The 18888-nt window shown below is 40.5% G+C and overlaps 1 protein-coding gene across 1 annotated transcript in view; it reads left to right on the top strand.

Annotated features, from left to right (window-relative positions):
• Window positions 1–18888, top strand: part of KDM4C (lysine demethylase 4C) — an 865731-nt gene that overhangs the window by 693510 nt on the left and 153333 nt on the right. Inside the window, exon 16 of the mRNA XM_030194306.1 lies at window positions 4488–4543. Coding sequence (XP_030050166.1) covers window positions 4488–4543 — 56 coding nt within the window. The remainder of the gene's footprint in view (window positions 1–4487; window positions 4544–18888) is intronic.

The following is an 18888-nucleotide window of genomic DNA, read 5'->3' as shown; positions in this document are numbered from 1 at the left end:
TTCCGGTATGAACAAATACAGTAATGTTGTGGTAGAATAAGGTTCGTGTGTGCAGACACATTAGGGAATTGTAGAGAGGAAGAGTTATTATATGTCCATTATGAGCTTTGGTTTCTTTGTGTTGCAGGGTACAAGCATTTAAGTTGGGTCGGGAGGGTATGCCTTTTTGAACAGGTTAGTGTTTAGTGATTTCCGGAAGTTTAGGTGATCGTAAGTTGTTTTCACGGCTTTTGGTAATGCGTTCCATAGTTGTGTGCTTATGTAGGAAAAGCTGGATGCATAGGTTGATTTGAAGTTGAGTCCTTTGCAGCTTGGGTAGTGGAGATTTAGATATGTTTGTGTTGATCCTGTTGTGTTTCTGGTTGGTAGGTCTATGAGGTCTGTCATGTATCCCGAGGCTTCGCCGTAGATAATTTTATGAACCAGGGTGCAGATTTTGAAAGCAATACGTTCTTTGATTGGGAGCCAGTGCAGTTTTTCTCAGAAGGGTTTGGCGCTTTCGAATCGCGTTTTTCCAGCTATAAGCCTCGCTGCTGTGTTTTGAGCGGTCTGAAGTTTCTTTGTAATTTGTTCTTTGCATCCCGCATAAATTTCGTTTCAGTAGTCTACATGGTTTAGTACCATTGATTGTATCAAGTTGCAAAATGTTTCCCTCGGGAAGAATGGTTTCATGCATTTGAGTTTCCACATTGAGTGGAACATTTTCTTCGTTGTAGATTTCACTTGGTTCTGTAGTGTGAGGTTGTGTCGATTGTAACACCGAGAATTTTCAGGATGTCTGAGATAGGGAGGGTATAATCTGGGGTGTTTATGTTTGTGGGTTTGTTCGTATTGTATTGGGATGAGAGGATGAGACAGTGTGTTTATTCTGTGTTGAGTTTTAGTTCAAATGCGTTTGCCCATGAGTCCATGATATGCAAGCTGATCTTGATTTCGTTGGTGAGTTCTGTCAGATCATGTTTTTAAGGAATGTACATTGTCTGCATAGATGAAAGGGTTAAGGCCTTGGTTGGATAAGGATTTGGCTAGTGGGGTCATCATTAGGTTGAAAAGGATCAGTGATAGTGGTGATCCTTGAGGTACTCCGCATTCTGCTTTCCATGGTGGTGATATGTTTGAGCTTGATTTCACTTGATAAGTTCTAGTGTTTAGGAAACCATTGATCCAACTAAGTATGTGTCCGCCAATCCCGAAGTAATCTAGGAGTCTTAGTAGTATTTTATGGTTTACCATGTCGAACGCAGTGGACATGTCGAATTGGAGGAGAAGTATGCTTTTGCCTGTTGCTATTTCCTGCTTGAATTTGGCTAGGAGGGTCATTAGTACTGTTTCAGTGCTATGGAAGGGGTGAAATCCTGATTGTGATTCGTGTAATATTGTGAATTTGTTTATATAATCAGTAAGTTGTTTGGTTACCATGCTTTCCATCAGTTTGACCACCAGTGGGATTGATGCTACTGGGCAGTAGTTAGTGATTTTGTTTTATTTTTTTCTTGGGATCTTTTGGTATTGGGGTGAGTAGGATGCTGCCAATTTCCTTAGGGAGGAGACCTTGTTGAAGCATGCAGTTTAAGTGGGATGTAAGGTCTGCTATGAAGCGGTGGGGGGCGGATTTTATTAGGTAGCTGGGGCAGTATCCAATTTACAGTGAGAGTTGGAGAACCTATTAATCGCCTGGGTGACTGTTTCCGCAGTGAGAAGAGCGAAGTTTGATCAGGTTCAGTCCGCTGGGTATTCACCAGGGGTTGTGTCCAAGCCAGTGATGAAATTTTCGATATCGGTGTTGTCCTGAGGTAACGTGTTATGTAGGTTTGCAATTTTTTCATTGAAGTAGTTGTTTTGAGAACTGGTAATGAATATGCATGAGGGAGATTTGCATGCACTGCTTCCACTGCATGCAAATCTGCCTCATGACTATTCATTGAGGATATCCTGGAAACCCAATTGGCTGGGGCGCCTCCAGGGCCAGTGTGGGAACCAATGTAATATGATGTGAGGGTAACGGAGGGGGAGGGGTAGACACCTTAAAATTGGTAGTGTAAAATGTTGTCAGTATGTAACATAGTAACATAGTAGATGACGGCAGAAAAAGACCTGCACGGTCCATCCAGTCTGCCCAACAAGATAACTCATATTTGCTGCTTTTTGTGTATACCCTACTTTGATTTGTACCTATGCTCTTCAGGGCACAGACCGTATAAGTCTGCCCCGCACTATCCCCGCCTCCCAACCACCAGCCCCACCTCCCACCCACCGGCTCTGGCACAGGCACAGACCGTATAAGTCTGCCCAGCACTATCCTCACCTCCCCAGCCCTGCCTCCCAACCCCGGCTCTGGCACAGACCGTACAAGTCTGTCCTGCCTCCCAACCCCGGCTCTGGCACAGACCGTACAAGTCTGTCCAGCACTATCCCCGCCTCCCAACCACCAGTCCCGCTTCCCACCACCGGCTCTGGCACAGACCGTATAAGTCTGCCCAGCCCTATCCCCGCCTCCCAACCTCCAGCCCCGCCTCCCGATCTTGACTAAGCTCCTGAGGATCCATTCCATAACATTATTGTGTGGCTTTGGCCAACTTTATGGACTAGTTGGATCATGCAGGACTTTATCTGTAGTCATTTACTATGTTACTATATGTTTCTCTGTCTCTAGAGGGCTTACAGAGGCAATGGAGGGTTAAGTGGCTTGTCCAAGGCAATAAAGACCATCAGGAGGATTTTAACCCTGGTGTCTTTGATTCATAGCCTACTACTATAACCACTAGTCTACTCCTCAACTTGCCTACTGGTTAGAGCACTGAGCTAACAACCAGAGAAGCCTGTTTCAAATCCCACTGCTACTGATTATGATTTGGGGTAAGTCACCTAACCCTCCATCGTCTCAGGTTCAAACTTCCCCCCTATTTAGCAGCACTAGTGGCTGCTGAGCGGCAATGCTGGCACAGCTCATTCAAAGTGAGATATCTGAGGACAGGGAGTAACCTACTATACCTGAATGAAACATCTTTAGCTACAAATGAAAAAAGGTATGAGCTAAATTTAAATAAATAATATTGTGTCCTCCTTTCCTTATCTCATTTATTTGTCCATTTGTTTCCTGATAAAATTTGAGCTACAGACCCTTGCTCTGAAATGCTAATACATACCACAGCAGAATGTGCTTTGAACAGCAGGCTTTGGTAATTTATTTATTTATTTGTTTGTTGCATTTGTATCCCACATTTTCCCACCAATTTGCAGACTCAATGTGGCTTACAATAATACATCCTGACAATCGCCAATCAAGAGTAGATAAAACAATCGGTTACATAAAGAACAAGTGTAACATAATGGATATAATCAATTCAATAAATCAGAAACAGACTGATTAAACAATTCGATAAATCAAAAAACAGATAGATTCAGTACTACGTAGTTTATTCAGACGTTTATGGTTGGGCATGTATTTCAGAGAGTTAAAAGAATAAAAACATCTTATCCACTTACCAGATTTAGGCTTCTTATTGTTTGTAGAGTTCCTTGTTATATATACCAAGGCTAAATTACATTGGCTTCCAATAAATTCTCAGATTACCTTTAAACTCTGTGTACTTGTTTATCAAATAGTTTATTAACTTGCTACATGCAAAACCTGATAGAACTGCCTTTACAAAATACTTTTCCTACATCTAGGGACTATCTCATCCTTCCTTCATTACCCAAGTTGTAAGAAGCTGCTTTATAAATTTATTCATAATGCAGGCTTTACCTATCAAGGTACGAAGATAGGGAATTCTCTGCCTACCCATTAAGATACATTTCCGATGGCCTCTTATTTTGTAAGCTGTTGAAAACATTTTTATTTAGTAAATCCCTTACTTACCCCTGTAATTGTTGGGCATGCTTGGAATCCTTCTCTTGTTATTCAATAGTAGTGAAGTCTGTGTATTGTATTATTACTATGTATGCTATTACTAATTGTACTTTTTGTAAATGTTTATTATTAGCCACATTGAACCCAAACTTGTTTGAGATAATGTGAGAAATAAATGTCATAAATAAAATAAATAATTTTCTATTGACTTGTTTATTATATGAAAAATCCAATACATTTGAAAGGTGGGTGGTTTTTCTGATTTCACTGTAGCATATGCACATGCATGTGGCATTCAGCTGCACTCATTAAACGGTGCTGCTGAATATACAAATAAACTAAGTGCCAGCAGCTACCACCGAATGTTATGGATTTTAGTGTAGCAGTGGCTCTTGATTTACAGTGTCTCACCAAGCGAGGCAGGGATATAACGGGGAGCCAGAGGATCTGCGTTTCCCCACAGTAGATTCATTTTACATTTAAGCATTAATGCAGCCATGTATCATACATTTCATTAATGCACTTTAGTAAACAGGGACTCAGAACAGTTAATGAAGTGCAGTGTATATTCTCATACAGCTCAGCTTATTATCTGTTCAAACTGTTTATTAATTAACTAATGTCTTTATTTTAGGAGTGTTGTCTCTGTACTTTGAGAGGTGGTGCACTGAAAGAAACTACTGACAAAAGGTACGTGATCAATAAGCTAAGATTTGGTTAGTTATTTTAGGGTCTCTCTTACTGCAACACACTAGTGATTCCCGTATGGCAAATGTGACACAGCCCATTCACCAAATCGGGAATCACTAACATGATTTAGTAAAAATGGGCCTTAGAGGTTTATAGCTCATGTTATCTAAGAATATGAGCAGGTTACAATTTAAATGCAAAATCGTGTTCAAACTACGAAAGCATTACATTACAAATTGCATTGGTTTGGATATTATCCCTATTCTTGTTCACCATTGAGTGTTTGGGAGATTTTTTTTCTTTCTTTTTTTTTCTTTTTCTTTTATTTGTTGTTAAAATCTAAAAGCCACAAGGAAAGGAATATCCAAAAATATAAAATTAGAAATATAAAATACCAGAGAATCTCTCCATACTTATGTATGCCACTGATACTCTAGGCACAGAAAAATAATAAAAGAAAATGGAGATATCCAAATGTATTCATTTAACAAGTTAATTTTTAGTATTTCAAAGTTTGTGTTATATAAAATCTTTACATTTTTTCACATTGTGTTGTCTAAAAAATGCAGTTCAAAATGCATTAAAATAGGAGTTTGTTTCACTGGTCTGTACAACTTATTCTATGTTTTTGACATAAACTAAAATGTACCGAAATTAGAACATAAGAATAGCCAGAAATATTGGTGGTAGGTGTTACAATTGTATAGAGAGAGAGCCAGGGGAATAGTCAGCAGTTAAAGCAGAGACAGAAGGGTATAAAAATTGTTGTCTAAAGTCTAAGATGTAAGAAGTTTCAAAAATGAGCGAGTCAGCAGCTAATGTTTGGGGAATGCTGCTATCCTTTTTAGAAGTTATAGAAAAAGTGCTTTCCAGCAATTAGTAGCAGAATTAATAGCTTTTAAGAAACAGGATTTCTGAGCTGTAGTGATTTACAGTGTTTCTGAACTTCTTTGCAAAGAAGGCAGATAGCTTCAGGTTTAGTACGAGCCCAGTGCCTTGCTACTTGTATAACTTGGTGCTTAAGCAAATGAAGTCTCCAATGATACCACGGACGAGAACGGTGAGAAGAACTAGTCGGTTGTAATGAAGTGAGAGAGTTCAAGGTATTCTGGAGAATGTCAGTTCAAATATTAAACTGAGTTGACAAAGGCAGGTTGGTGAAATCAGAGGGAAATAAAGGTGCAAGAGAATCAATTGTGAAAGGATTAACGCAAGACAGCTTGCAAGTAGAAGTAGCAGGATTAGGGGCTGGAACAGGAACAAAGGGCGGGGTTAATGAAAAAATTAGAAAACAATCATAAATGAGAATTTGTGAAAAAACGTGAAGAAAAGGAGGAGAATCCTTGTAATCAAGGGTATGGCTTGCAGAATAGGTGGGAAAGGAAACACATTGTTGAAGACTGAGGTCTGAAAATAAATTTAAAAAGGTTCCACTGTATGGAATGAGAAGGATTTTTGAAATGCACATTAAAATCACCAAGAATTACAAAGATAGAGGCAGCAGAAGGGTAGTAAACCAGCAGAAATGTATGACAGGAGTGGAGAGCAGACGTAACAATAAAAACTTAGGATAGCAAAGTTTGCAAGAGGGGAGTTCAGTTAATAGACAACACCATGGAGAAAATTACAGTGACTTTGCCACCCTGCCTGGAGCCTTTTGAAGCAGAGAGGCAACTATAGCTGGGAGGTAAGCAGTGGTTGTGACAAAACTGTGTTTTTAAGCCTGTAACTTTTATTAATTATTACTTGACAGCAGGTGGTGCAAGTTTATATTTAAAGCTGTTACAAAGAACTGACCTTTCCCTTCTTTAGTTAACACAGATAAAAGGAAATGCCTGTATTGATGTAACCAACTATTTTTGATATTTGTTGTTCTGGGCTCTGATTGGCCCAGGAGCTCATTTCATTTGGATTGTACTAGCTTTTGCCCTAGTTTCAGCCCGGGAGAAGAGAGAGAGAAAACTCTTTGCTGAAGCCCTGTGAAACAGTAATATTTGATAACTAGTGAGCAGCTATATGTCCTGATCTCCCCAGGTACTTTCTAGAAAGTAAACAAATGTTTAGTTAGTGTTATTATTGATACATATTTCAGTTACCTGTTATAGTAACATAGTAAATGACGGCAGATAAAGACCTATATGGTCCATCCAGTCTGCCCAACAAGATAAACTCATTTTACATGGTATGCGATACTTTATATGTGTACCCGAGTTTGATTTTTCTTTGCCATTCTCAGGGCACAGACCGTAGAAGTCTGTCCAGCACTCTTCTTGTACTAAAAGTTCTGAAGCTAACATCAGAGCCCCTTAAAATTTACATTCAAGCCCGTCCATATCTATTCAGTCACGATCAGGGCGTATACATATAGTAACATATAGTAGATGACAGCAGAAAAAGACCTTCACGGTCCATCCAGTCTGCCCAAGAAATGTGCCACTTTTTTGTGTATACCCTACCTTGATTTGTACCTGTCTTTTTCAGGGCACAGACCATACAAGTCTGCCTAGCACTATCCCCACCTCCCACCATCGGCTCTGGCACAGACCGTATAAGTCTGCTCAGCAGTATCCCCGCCTCCCAACCACCAGCCCCGCCTCCCACTATCGGCTCTGTTATCCAATCTCGGCTAAGCTCCTGAGGATCCATTTCTTCTGAACAGGATTCCTTTATGTTTATCCCACGCATGTTTGAATTCCATTACCTTTTCATCTCCACCACCTCCCGCGGGAGGGCATTCCAAGCATCCACCACTCTCTCCGTAGAAGTCTGCCCAGCACCAGTTTTGCTTCCCAATTACTGGCATCGCCACCCAATCTCCTCTAAGATTCCAAGGATCCATTCCTTCTAAACAGGATTCCTTTGTGTTTATCCCACGCATGTTTGAATTCCATTACCATTTTCATCTCCACCACTTCCCGTGGGAGGACATTCTACATATCCACTACCCTGTCTGTGAAAAAATACTTCCTGACATTACTTCTGAGTCTTCCCCCCTTCAACCTCAATTCATGTTCTCTAATTCTACCGCCTTCCTGTGTCCGGAAAAAGTTTGTTTGCGGATTAATACCTTACAAATATTTGAACGTCTGTATCATGTCACCCCTGTTTCTCCTCTCCTCGTACGGTTTGCAACGCAAATCCCATACCATTTTTGTAGCTTTTCTTTGCACCGCTTCCAGTCCTTTTACATGTTTAGCAAGATACGGCCTCCAAAACTGAACACAATACTCCAAGTGGGGCCTCACCAATGACTTGTAGAGGGACATTAACACCTCCTTTCTGCTAGTTATACCCCTCTTTATGCAGCCTAGCATCCTTCTGGCCACGGCCGTCGCCTTGTCACATTGTTTCTTCACCTTCAGATCCTCGGACACCAACACCCCAAGGTCTCTTTCCTGAGTCGATCTTACTAATCTCTCCCCTCCTATCCGGTTTCTCTCTTTTGTGTTTCTGCACCCCAAGTACATCACTCTACACTTCTTGACATTAGATTTTAACTCCACTTACTTAATGTGCGCGCATTTGTAGCACACAAATCCCAAAGTCTCCTTTTATATCACAGTTTCACAATTTCGTGCAACAAGGAAAAGTTGTAAAAAAACCCAAATTGATCCTTAATCATATAGTACAGCTTTCTCCCCTTATGTCAGTATTCAATCATTGCAGAAGAACTTTGCTCAGTTCATCTACAATTAAGCATATCCTCAAGTGTTCTTCAGAGGAGCGTGCAGTAGAGATTAAATGTGTGCATTGCGATCAAGGAAAATGTTTTGACACCTGTGGACACTTGAGTTTAAATAACAACAGGAGTTGATACAAATGCACGCACAGCGACACAGGAGACCCTTTCTGATGTCAATGGACACTTTAGTTTAAGCAACAACACATGTTGGTATAGTTGTCACAGTGTAATGTGAGCATTCTGTCATAAAGATTATGTAAGCAGGATTGAGCCTTGCCCTTTTTTTTCTGTTTTGTTACAATAAACAGAATTTGGATATATATTGTTGTTCTGGAGCACATTAAGTAAGTGAATTTATGTAGGAGTGCTCTGGTTTGCATTATTATACCCCCTCTTGTTTAAATAGAAATTCTAACTGCCAGACCCTCGACCTTTCTTCTAACATTTGGAGATCCCTTCTCATTGTTTCTACTCCCTCCAGGGTATCCACTCTATTGGCTATTGTCACGTTCCCTACCGTGACCTTGTTGTCTTCATGGGCGGTGCGATGTCCCCTCTGCCAGAACTGGTGCAGCGCTGCACATCGAGATTTCTTGGGGGTTCCCCGCTGCCAGTCTGGTGCGCCGCTGCGCATCGGGGTGCCTGGGCGGTGCACCCGTTCCCTTCCAGCACTTACGCGCCGTTTGATCCCTTCTATGTCCTCGGGGCACTGAGTTCACCCCTGGATGCTGCATCCCTCCTTCTGCTATGCTGGGATTAGTGTCCCCACGACCTCTTTTCTTGGCTCCTCCTGTCTTCCTGCTCCTACCCTATTAGCTGCTCCTTTTCCCTTGCTCTCTCCTACTGCTCCACCTCTATTGGACAGCTGATGGGTTTTTCTTCTCCTCTTTGACCTATGGCTGCTCTCCTCTTCCTGCTGGCTTCTGCTGACCTCAGACACCAGCACTATATCAGCTGTTCTTCTGTTCTCCCTTCTTGCTTCGACTTCTACTCCGGTAGGTCGTTTTGCGATATTGTGTGTTCTTTTCTTACTACTACTACTACTACTATTTAGCATTTCTATAGCGCTACAAGGCATACGCAGCGCTGCACAAACATAGAAGAAAGACAGTCCCTGCTCAAAGAGCTTACAATCTAGTAGACAAAAAATAAAAAATAAGCAAATCAAATCAATTAATGTGAACGGGAAGGAAGAGAGGAGGGTAGGTGGAGGCGAGTGGTTACAAGTGGTTACGAGTCAAAGGCAATGTTAAAGAGGTGGGCTTCATCTCTTTACTCTGCCTACTGACCCAGCATTGTCCTTAACTACTCTCTGCGCCTGCTGCCTGCCTACTGACCCAGCATTATCCTTGACAACTCCCTATGCCTGCTGTCGGCCTACTGTCCTAGCGTTGGCCTTGACTACTGTCTGTGCCTGATGCATGCCTACCGACCCTGCATTGTCTTGACTACTCTCTGTACCTGCCGTCTGCTTACTGACCCAGCGTTGTCCTTGACTACTCTCTGTGCCTGCTGCCTGCCTTCTGACCAAGTGTGTACCTGGGCTACTCTCTGTGCCTGCTGCAAGCCTACTGACCCAGCGAGACCTCATCCCTCTCTGTCCCTGCCGCCTACCTCCTGACTCAGTGTATTCCATGTCTACCCTCTGTGTCTGACGCCTGCCTCTTGCCCTTTTTGGGCCACCTCCTGGCTCCTGACCCAACCATCTCCTCCGCTTGGTTCTTGACCCATATGGTCCCTGTTCCCATAAGTCCTGCCAGCCACCTGCACCTAGGGGCTCAATCTCTGGGGAACAGAGGTCATTGCAGGTGAAGCCTCAGGGTTGTCCGACCGCTGAGCCAGGACCTGCGCCCCTCTCTTCTTTAGGGCATACAGTGTTCTACTCAGCACAAGGACTCACAGCTATTTTCGTGTCATCCGCAAAAATGACAAACCTTTCCTTCCAACCCTTCAGCAATATCTCCCTCAAATATATTAAACAGAATAGGCCCCAGCACCGACCCTTGAGGAGCTCCACTGCTCACCTTCCTTTCTTCCGAGCGGATTCCATTTACCACCACCTGCTGCCATTGAAGGGAACGAAATAGTAGTGGGTCAAAATGAAGGAGAGAGTGCTGGGAGGGAAAAATAGAAAGCCAAAAAAGAAATACAGGATAATAAAAGAGATTTGATAGTCACCTAGGAGTCAACCATAGAGCACGTCCTGCTCCTTGTCTGTGATTCTTCAGCGCATGCTGTATGGCACAGTCACTGCTGGGTCAAGGAAGTATGAAGGGCTTGAGGTTGATGTCACCTTGGCATGTCTGTGAGTAGGTGGGGCTAACCATGGGCACAGATCAAATTTCTGAATAAATAAACTGATTAATAAACACTGGTTCCCATTCCCCTTTCCCATTCAGTTTAAGATCCTAATTCTCACCTTTAGATCTGTTCATATAGCTTGGTCTTCCTTATTCCAACTAAGGCCCATCTGGAATCAACAGGCATTCTGCCCTGTGGAACTTGCTACCTTTAATTTGTGGACTGATTTAGTTTATACTTGTTTCAGAGCCTCTTTGAAAACCTGCTTATTTCAACAGACATTTAGAAAACCTTGTTCAGAGCTCACATGACCATGGTGTGAAGCCCCTGGTTCTTATGAAGTGTGTTGATTCCTTTCAAGTGACAGTACTATTTCCAGTTAATTTAGTGCTTTGCAAATCAGTTTGACCTACTTGTTAGATGAATGCAGTGTAGCAGTCTCCAAATAAATGATAATAAATAAGGAGTCATGAAATTACTGAGAATCAAATATTAAATAGAGTACACATCATGAGTTTCTTAAAAATACATTAATTGCTGGTCATCTGAATAAGACCTGAAAGAGAATTTCATAGATTGGGAGCTATTACTGAAAGAGTTCTCCCACCAGTCCTTTGGAAGAGTCTTCAGCAGATAATCCCTTGTGAATCTTAAACTCCAGACTGATACATACTTTGAAAGTTTTCACTTAAGTAGGACTGGCAACCAGTGTAAAGATTTTAATGTTGGAGAAGAATGATCTCAATGGTTGAGGTTAAGCAACAGATGAGTAGCTTGGTTTTGAAATTCCTGAAAAGTATGTGTACTTGACCGTAGTAGTTCTAACCTTAAGGGATGTCCCATATTCCAATCTGCTAGTTGTATTTATTTATTTATTGCATTTGTATCCCACATTTTCCCACCTATTTGCAGGCTCAATTTGGCTTACAGAGTTTGGTTATGACATAATCCTTACATCATATCAGATACAATTAGTAATGTACAAAGATTAGGTGAGGGAAGAGAGAAGGAAGGTGTTAGGCAGGATATTAGGTAGACTGTAGTAATTGGGTGAGTTGGTGATGTAATTTTGTAAGGCTATGGGTTCTCTTTGTAGGCCGTGTTGAATAGATGTGTCTTCAGAGATTTGCGGAAGTTAGTTATTTCATCAATAGCTTTCAGGGCTGTAGGTATTGCATTCCACAATTGCGTGCTCATGTAAGAGAAGGTGGTGGCGTGTATTAGCATGTATTTTAATCCTTTACAGCTGGGGAAGTACAGATTGAGAAATTTGCGGGATGATCTTATGGCGTTTCTTGGAGGCAAGTCCACAAGGTTTAGCATGTAGATTGGGGCATCCGCGTGAATGATTTTGTGTACAGTCGTGCAGATCTTGAACGCAACTCATTTTTTGATTGGGAGCCAGTGAAGTTTCTCTCTTAGTGGTTTTGCACTTTCATATTTGTTTTTTCCAAATATGAGTCTGGTGGCGGTATTCTGGGCTGTTTGGAGTTTTTTGATAGTCTGTTTTTTTGCAGCCAGCGTACAGTGCATTACAGTAGTCCAGATGATTTATTACCATTGACTGTAATATCTCGGGAAGAAAGGTTTTACTCTTTTGAGTTTCCACATGGCGTGGAACATCTTTTTCATTGTGTTCTTCACGTGAATATCGAGTGTGAGGTTTCGGTCGATGGTAACTCCAAGAATTTTTAGATTTTGTGCGATGGGGAGAGAACAGTATGGGGTTATTGATATATGGATATATGTCAATAAATCTTTTTGTTCAGAAATGACTTGAAACATCTTAATCAATGTAAAAATGTGATTTTTGCAATCACCGTTACTTGGAGATATTTAACATAGAAAATAAAGATCGGAATTGAGACATCTGGGATGGAATGTGTGCAACTCTTCTGGTATTTTAGAATAGTTGCATGATTGCATGTGTATTTGCTGGCACATGTAGCTGGAGCAGCCATTTTACAAACATACTTGTTGAAAAAATGAGCAGCACATAATCAGCAGCTTCCGTGTGGAGGTGTTGGTGCGTATATGTGGAAATGGCAACTTCTTTCCTTTATAGGGTACTTATGTTAACAGATGAGAGATAATTTAGACATGAGCACTTAAGCCAACCATAGAGCTGGTGTAAGTGCTTGCGCCTAAATTCCGGAAGTACATGCATAACTTATAGTATTCTGTATGTTATGCACATATAAGTGGGAATTCTGCCCACCCTCCACCCAGACTCTATGTATACACCTACCTATAAAGATACGCACTATGAAAGATATGCAGGTATTTACAGAATAGCAATTAAGTTGGTTTTTGGCATTTGTGTGCATAATCGGTGCATAAATGTTAGTGTCCTCCTTACAGAATTATTCCCAAGTGACTTGAAATACTGATTTCAATGAATCCAGAACTATTAATATACCACAATGCTTTGATAGTTAAGTTCAGTACCAGGAATAGCCAAAATTCTTCCTCTTGCAAGTGGAGAGGATTAAGACAAACAATGGATGTGAGATACTGAGTAATGTTCAAAGAGTTTGTATTTCATCTTTATTTGATGCTGGTTTCATGTACTATGTATTGAAGGAAAAACAGTGCATCATTTGTGTTCTGTTGATAAAAATGCTAAAATGAAGAGAAAAAAAAGGCTTCCTCCTGGGACTGGAAATTTGCAGTTCTGGAAGTCTTCACTGACTAATTTTGTTTGTCAAGTAGAAACTCAACATCTGACCCAAATTATCAGTACGTCAGGGGTATGAAAATTGTGGTCAACCTTCTTAAAGACAGGGGAGGGCAAAAGCCAGCTAGGAAACACCAGAAGTGCCCTGCTAAGTTAAACCCTGTGGAAGCAGTAAGGAATTGGGGGAGGGTCCCTAGCTATTTCAAGGTGAAGAGGAAGGATGAACTTAACCCTGGCACAGATTGCTGAGGAGAGTAGAGCACATTTCCATTCCTAGATAGAGAAAACAGGAGGAGAGGAAGTGTTTCTATGGACACAATCAGTATGCCATGCAACTACATAAAAGAGGAAGATCCCCAAGCAGGAGAAACATTAGGGGAAGCTGAGCAGCCGATGGAATATTTGACAGAGCTTGAACAGTTTCCAGTGGAATACTTGGAGCAAGGTATGGATTGCCCTGGGAATTGAACTGCTCATATAACAGGATAAAAGCCTGCAGTTTGATTTTGGAGGGATTTTTTAAAAGCTTTTCTTTTTTAAGTAGCATGGAAGAGAATAGCAGTGAAGTTTTATTTATTTTTTATTTCAAAAAATTCTGCCCCACATTATCTTACCATTATAGGCGAGCTACAATAAAACATACATAATTAAAATTGATCAAAAACTATTAAAAAATTAGAATATATTGTACTAAATGAAAAAATAGATACAATAGGCATTTCTGAGACGTGGTAGAAGAAGGATAACCAATCATACCAGGATACAAATTATATTGCAGCGATAGGGTTGATCGAATTGGTGGAGGGGGTAGCACTGTATGTTAAGGAGGGCCTTGAATCTAATAGACTAAAAATTCTACAGGACACAAAACACATCTTGGAATCCCTATGGATTGAAATTCCATGTGTAGAGGGGAAAAGGATAGTGATAAGAGTGTACTACCGTCCACCTGGCTAGGATGAACAGACAGATGTAGAAATGTTATCAGAAATTACAGAGGTTAACAAACTGGGGAACATGATAATAATGGGTGATTTCAATTACCCTGATATTGACTGGATAAATGTAACATCAGTGCATGCTAGAGAGGTGAAATTCCTTGATAAAATCAAGGACTGCTTTTTGGAGCTGCTGGTTCAGGAGCCAACAAGAGGCAGAACAATTCTAGACCCAGTCCTTAGTGGAGCGATTTGGGTTTCTGCTAGGTACTTGTGGCCTGGCTTGGCCACTGTTTGGAAAACATTATACTGGGCTAGATGGACCATTGGTCTGACCCAGTATGGCTACTCTTATGTTATTATCTGATGCAGGAGGTAGTTGTGCTGGGGCCTCTTGACAACAGTGATCATAACATGATCAGATTTGATTTAAGCTCTGGAGTAAGTACACACAGGAAATCCAATACATTAGCATTTAACTTTCAAAAGGGGGGCTATGATAAAATGAGAAGAACGGTGCAAACAAACTTAGAGGAGTAGCTGTGAAGGTCAAAAATGTACATCAGGTGTGGATTCTGTTCAAAAATACCATCCTGTAAGCCCAGGACAAATATATTCCATGTATTAAAAAAAGAGGGAGGAAGGAAGACCAAATGACAGCCAGCATGTTTAAAAAGTGAGGTGAAGGAAGCTATTAGAGCTAAAAGAAAATCATTCAGAACATGGAAGAACGATCTGACTGAAAATAATAGGAAACTGCATAAAGAATGGAAAGTCAAATGCAAAGCGCTGATAAGGAAGGCAAAGAGGGACTTTGAAATGAAGATTGCATTGGAGGCAAAAACGCATAGTAAAAACTTTTTTAGGTATATTAAAAGCAAGAAGTCGGCAAAAGAATTGGTTGGACCGCTAGATGACCAAGGGCCATAGAAAAACAAGGCCATAGTAGAGAGATTAAAATAAATTCTTTGCTTCGGTCTTCACCGAAGAAGATGTGGTAGAAATACTGTTGCAAGAAATGGTATTCAATGCTGACGAGTCAGAGAAACTGAATCAAATCTCTATAAACCTGGAAAATGTAATGGGGCAATTTGACAAATTGAAGAGTAGCAAATCGCCAGGACTGGATGGTGCACATCCCAGAGTATTGATAGAATTGAAAAATGAACTTGCATGGTCATGGAAGATTGGAGGGTAGCCAATGTAACAGGATTTTTAAAAAGGATTTCAGAGGTGATTCCAGGAAATTACAGACCAGTGAGCCTGACGTTGGTGCTGGGCAAAATGGTAGAGACTGTTATAAAGAACAAAATTATAGAGCATATTCAAAAGCATGGATTAATGAGACAAAGCCAACACGGATTTAGTGAAGGGAAATCTTGCCTCACCAATCTACTACATATCTTTGAAGAGGAGAACAAACATGTGGATAAAGGTAAGCCAGTCAGTATTGTGTATCTGGATTTTCAAAAGGCGTTTGACAAAGTACCTCATTAAAGGCTCCAGAGGAAATTGGAAAGTCATTGGATAGGAGGTAATGTTCTATTGTGGATTAAAAACTGGTTAAAGGATAGAAAACAGAGAGTAAGGTTAATTGTCAGTATTATCAATGGAGAAGGGTAGATAGTGGGGTTCTGCAGGGGTCTGTTTTGGGACCGCTGCTTTTTATCATATTTATAAATGATAGACATGGGAATAACTACTGAGGTAATTAAATTTGCCGACGACGCAAAATTATTCAAAGTTGTTAAATCACAAGAAGATTTTGAAAAATGGCAGGACGACATTATGAGACTGGGAGACTGGGCATCCAATTGGCAGATGATGATTAATGTGAGCAAGTGCAAAATGATGCATGTGGGAAAGAGGAACCAGAACTATAGCTATGTGATTCAAGGTTCCGCGTTAGGAATCACCGACCAGGAAAAGGATCTAGGAGTCATAGCTGACGATACTTTGAAACCCTCTGCTCAGTGTGCTGCGCTGGCAAAGAAAGCAAATAGAATGTTAGGTATTATTAGGAAAGGAATGGAAAATAAAAATGAGGATGTTATAATGCATTTGTATAGCTGCATGGTGTGACTGCACCTGGAATACTGGGTGCAATTCTGGTCACCGCATCTCAAAAAAGATATAGTAGAATTAGAAAAGGTACAGAGAAGGGCGACGGAAATGATAAAGGGGGAGGGACAACTTCCCAATGAGGAAAGGCTGAAATGACTAGGGCTGTTTCAGCTTGGAGAAAAGACCGCTGAGGGGGAGATATGATTGAGATATGTAAAATAATGACTGGAGTGTAACGGGTAGACATGAATCGCTTGTTTACTCTTTCCAAAAATTCTAGGACTAGGGGGTACGCAATGAAGCTACAAAATAGTAAATTTAAAACAAATCAGAGAAAATATTTCTTCACTCAACTTGTAATTAAACTCTGGAATTCGTTGCCAGAGAATGTAGTAAAAACAGTTAGCTTAGCAGGGTTTGAAAAAGGTTTTAATAGCTTCCTAAAATAAAAGTCCATAAGCCATTATTAAAATTGACTTGGGGAAAATTCCTACTTATTTCTAGGATAAGCAGAATAAAATGTATTGTACTGTTTTGGGACCTTGCCAGGTACTTGTGACCTGGATTGGCCACGGTTATAAACAGGATACTGGACTTGATGGACCTTCAGTCTGCCCCAGTATGGCAACACTTGTGTACATATATACAAACAAACATAGAAGTGTCCCCCAATCAAACAAAACCAGAAAAACACAAAAAGATGGGTAGACCAATGTTGTTCCAACACAGGATATGTATTAACAGTAAATCAACGTTGTGCAAGTGACTAAAGTGACGATGCAGTCCTGCATTTCGTCACCATATGTGTCTGCCTCAGGAGCCTAATAAAACTCAGTCAAAGTTGATAAGATGGAATTGGCACAACAAGGCATCCAATAGTCAAAGGCTTGCTATTTCACATTGCGTTTTGGTGGTTTGCTTCAATCTTGGATCATATCTGACAGTTTTTCCTTTGATATAATTGTCCTCTACTCCCATCCTTTTATGTTTTTCTAAAGAAAACAAAAAACATATTCAAGACTAACCACCACACTGATGAGAAAACAATGACATCAAGGCAGCTCTTCAAAATAGAGAAAAATGTGATGACAAGCACTTGTAGCAGAAATAACAGGAAATCAAACTACAAGTTAAAAGCCTTCTTAAATAAGTACGATGTGAGCTGTTTCCTAAATTGGCTGACGGAGATAATCAAAGTTCTGAAGGAAAAACTTTCCATAATATTTATTTATTTATTTTATTGCATTTGTATCCCACATTTTCCCACCTATTTGCGGGCTCAGTGTGGCTTACAATACATTGTGAATGATGGAAAAACAGTTTGTTACAATTCGATTATGGGTTACATTATGAAGAGTTATGGGAAGACAAAGTCAAAATATCAGGGGAATAGAGCAATGGAATGTATCAATGGGAAAATGGTAGGGCGATAGAACAATAGCGAGAGAACATTTGGGTGTGACAATTTTATCTGTGGGTAGAGTTTTAAGAGTTTTAATATGACAGCTTCTACCTAAAATACTCTTCTAGCCTAATATGAAAATCTAAGGGGTTCTTTTACTAAGGTGCGCTGAAAAATGGGCACGCACAGATCCATTTTTCAGCGTGCCTGTAAAAAAGGCCCTTTTAAAATTTTTGCCAAACATGGACGTGCAGCAAAATAAAAATTGGCGTGCATTCATTTTGGTTCTGAGACCTCACCACCACCCACCACTTAGTAGTAAGGTCTCACACGGTAGCCATGCAGTAATTGTCTATGTGCATTGAATGACGATTACCACCTGGTTTCCATCACGCACAGGAAAATAAAAATTGGTGCACGTCCATTTTTGGTCTGAGACCTTACCGCCACCCATTGACTTAGCATAAGGTCTCATGTGGTAGCCGGGCAGTAACAAATTTATGCTCGTACGACGTGCACACGCATCTACGCGGCTTAGTAAAAGGGCCCCTAAATGATTTGACCATGTCTCATCCCTTCTTTTTCATTTTCACTGGTTACCTGTACGCTGTTGTATTCTTTTTAAGGTATTAATGCTTACTCATAAATCTTACTATTTAGGCTTCTCTTCTTACTTGACTCCTAAAACAATCCCTTATACACCTGTACTCTCTGGCTTCTAACCATTTGGTTCTCCCCTACCCTAATTAAGCTCATCTCGAGTCCACTAGGCGTACCACATTCTATTTTTTATCCCCTAGGCTATGGAATTATCTTCCAACACAGATACGCAATGAATAGCCCATTACTAATTTAAATAATTGCTGAAGACACATTTCTTTTGGTTAGCTTTTGAAAACTGAGGAGGGGGTAGACCTGACTGTGGGACTGCCCTAGATATAGGGAGTGAACTAATGTGCTTGAGTTGAGTGCCTGTTCTCGGTTGGCTGTTGTACAATTCTATTTTATGCCAGCGTTCCTTTCTTTCTTTTGCTTTATAATTTTAGGAATTGTACACTGTCTAGATCCACTTGTTTGGTATACATGATGTAATAAGTTTTAATAAACTATAAAGAAGGCATATCAAGCAGTTTTTCAGTTGAACAGAAGCAACAAATAGGATGATAAATCCTAAGAGAAGTGATAATTTAAAGTGGAGCATCATTATTTAGTGCTTTGCATATTTATATAGACACCTTAAATTTTATATGCCATTGTACTAGAAGCCAAACAAATGTAGTA

Source organism: Microcaecilia unicolor, chromosome 2, assembly GCF_901765095.1.
Source record: "Microcaecilia unicolor chromosome 2, aMicUni1.1, whole genome shotgun sequence".
Lineage (NCBI taxonomy): Eukaryota > Metazoa > Chordata > Amphibia > Gymnophiona > Siphonopidae > Microcaecilia > Microcaecilia unicolor.
The sequence above is the reverse complement of the archived record's forward strand: the minus strand, read 5'-3'. Positions and strand labels throughout refer to the sequence as shown.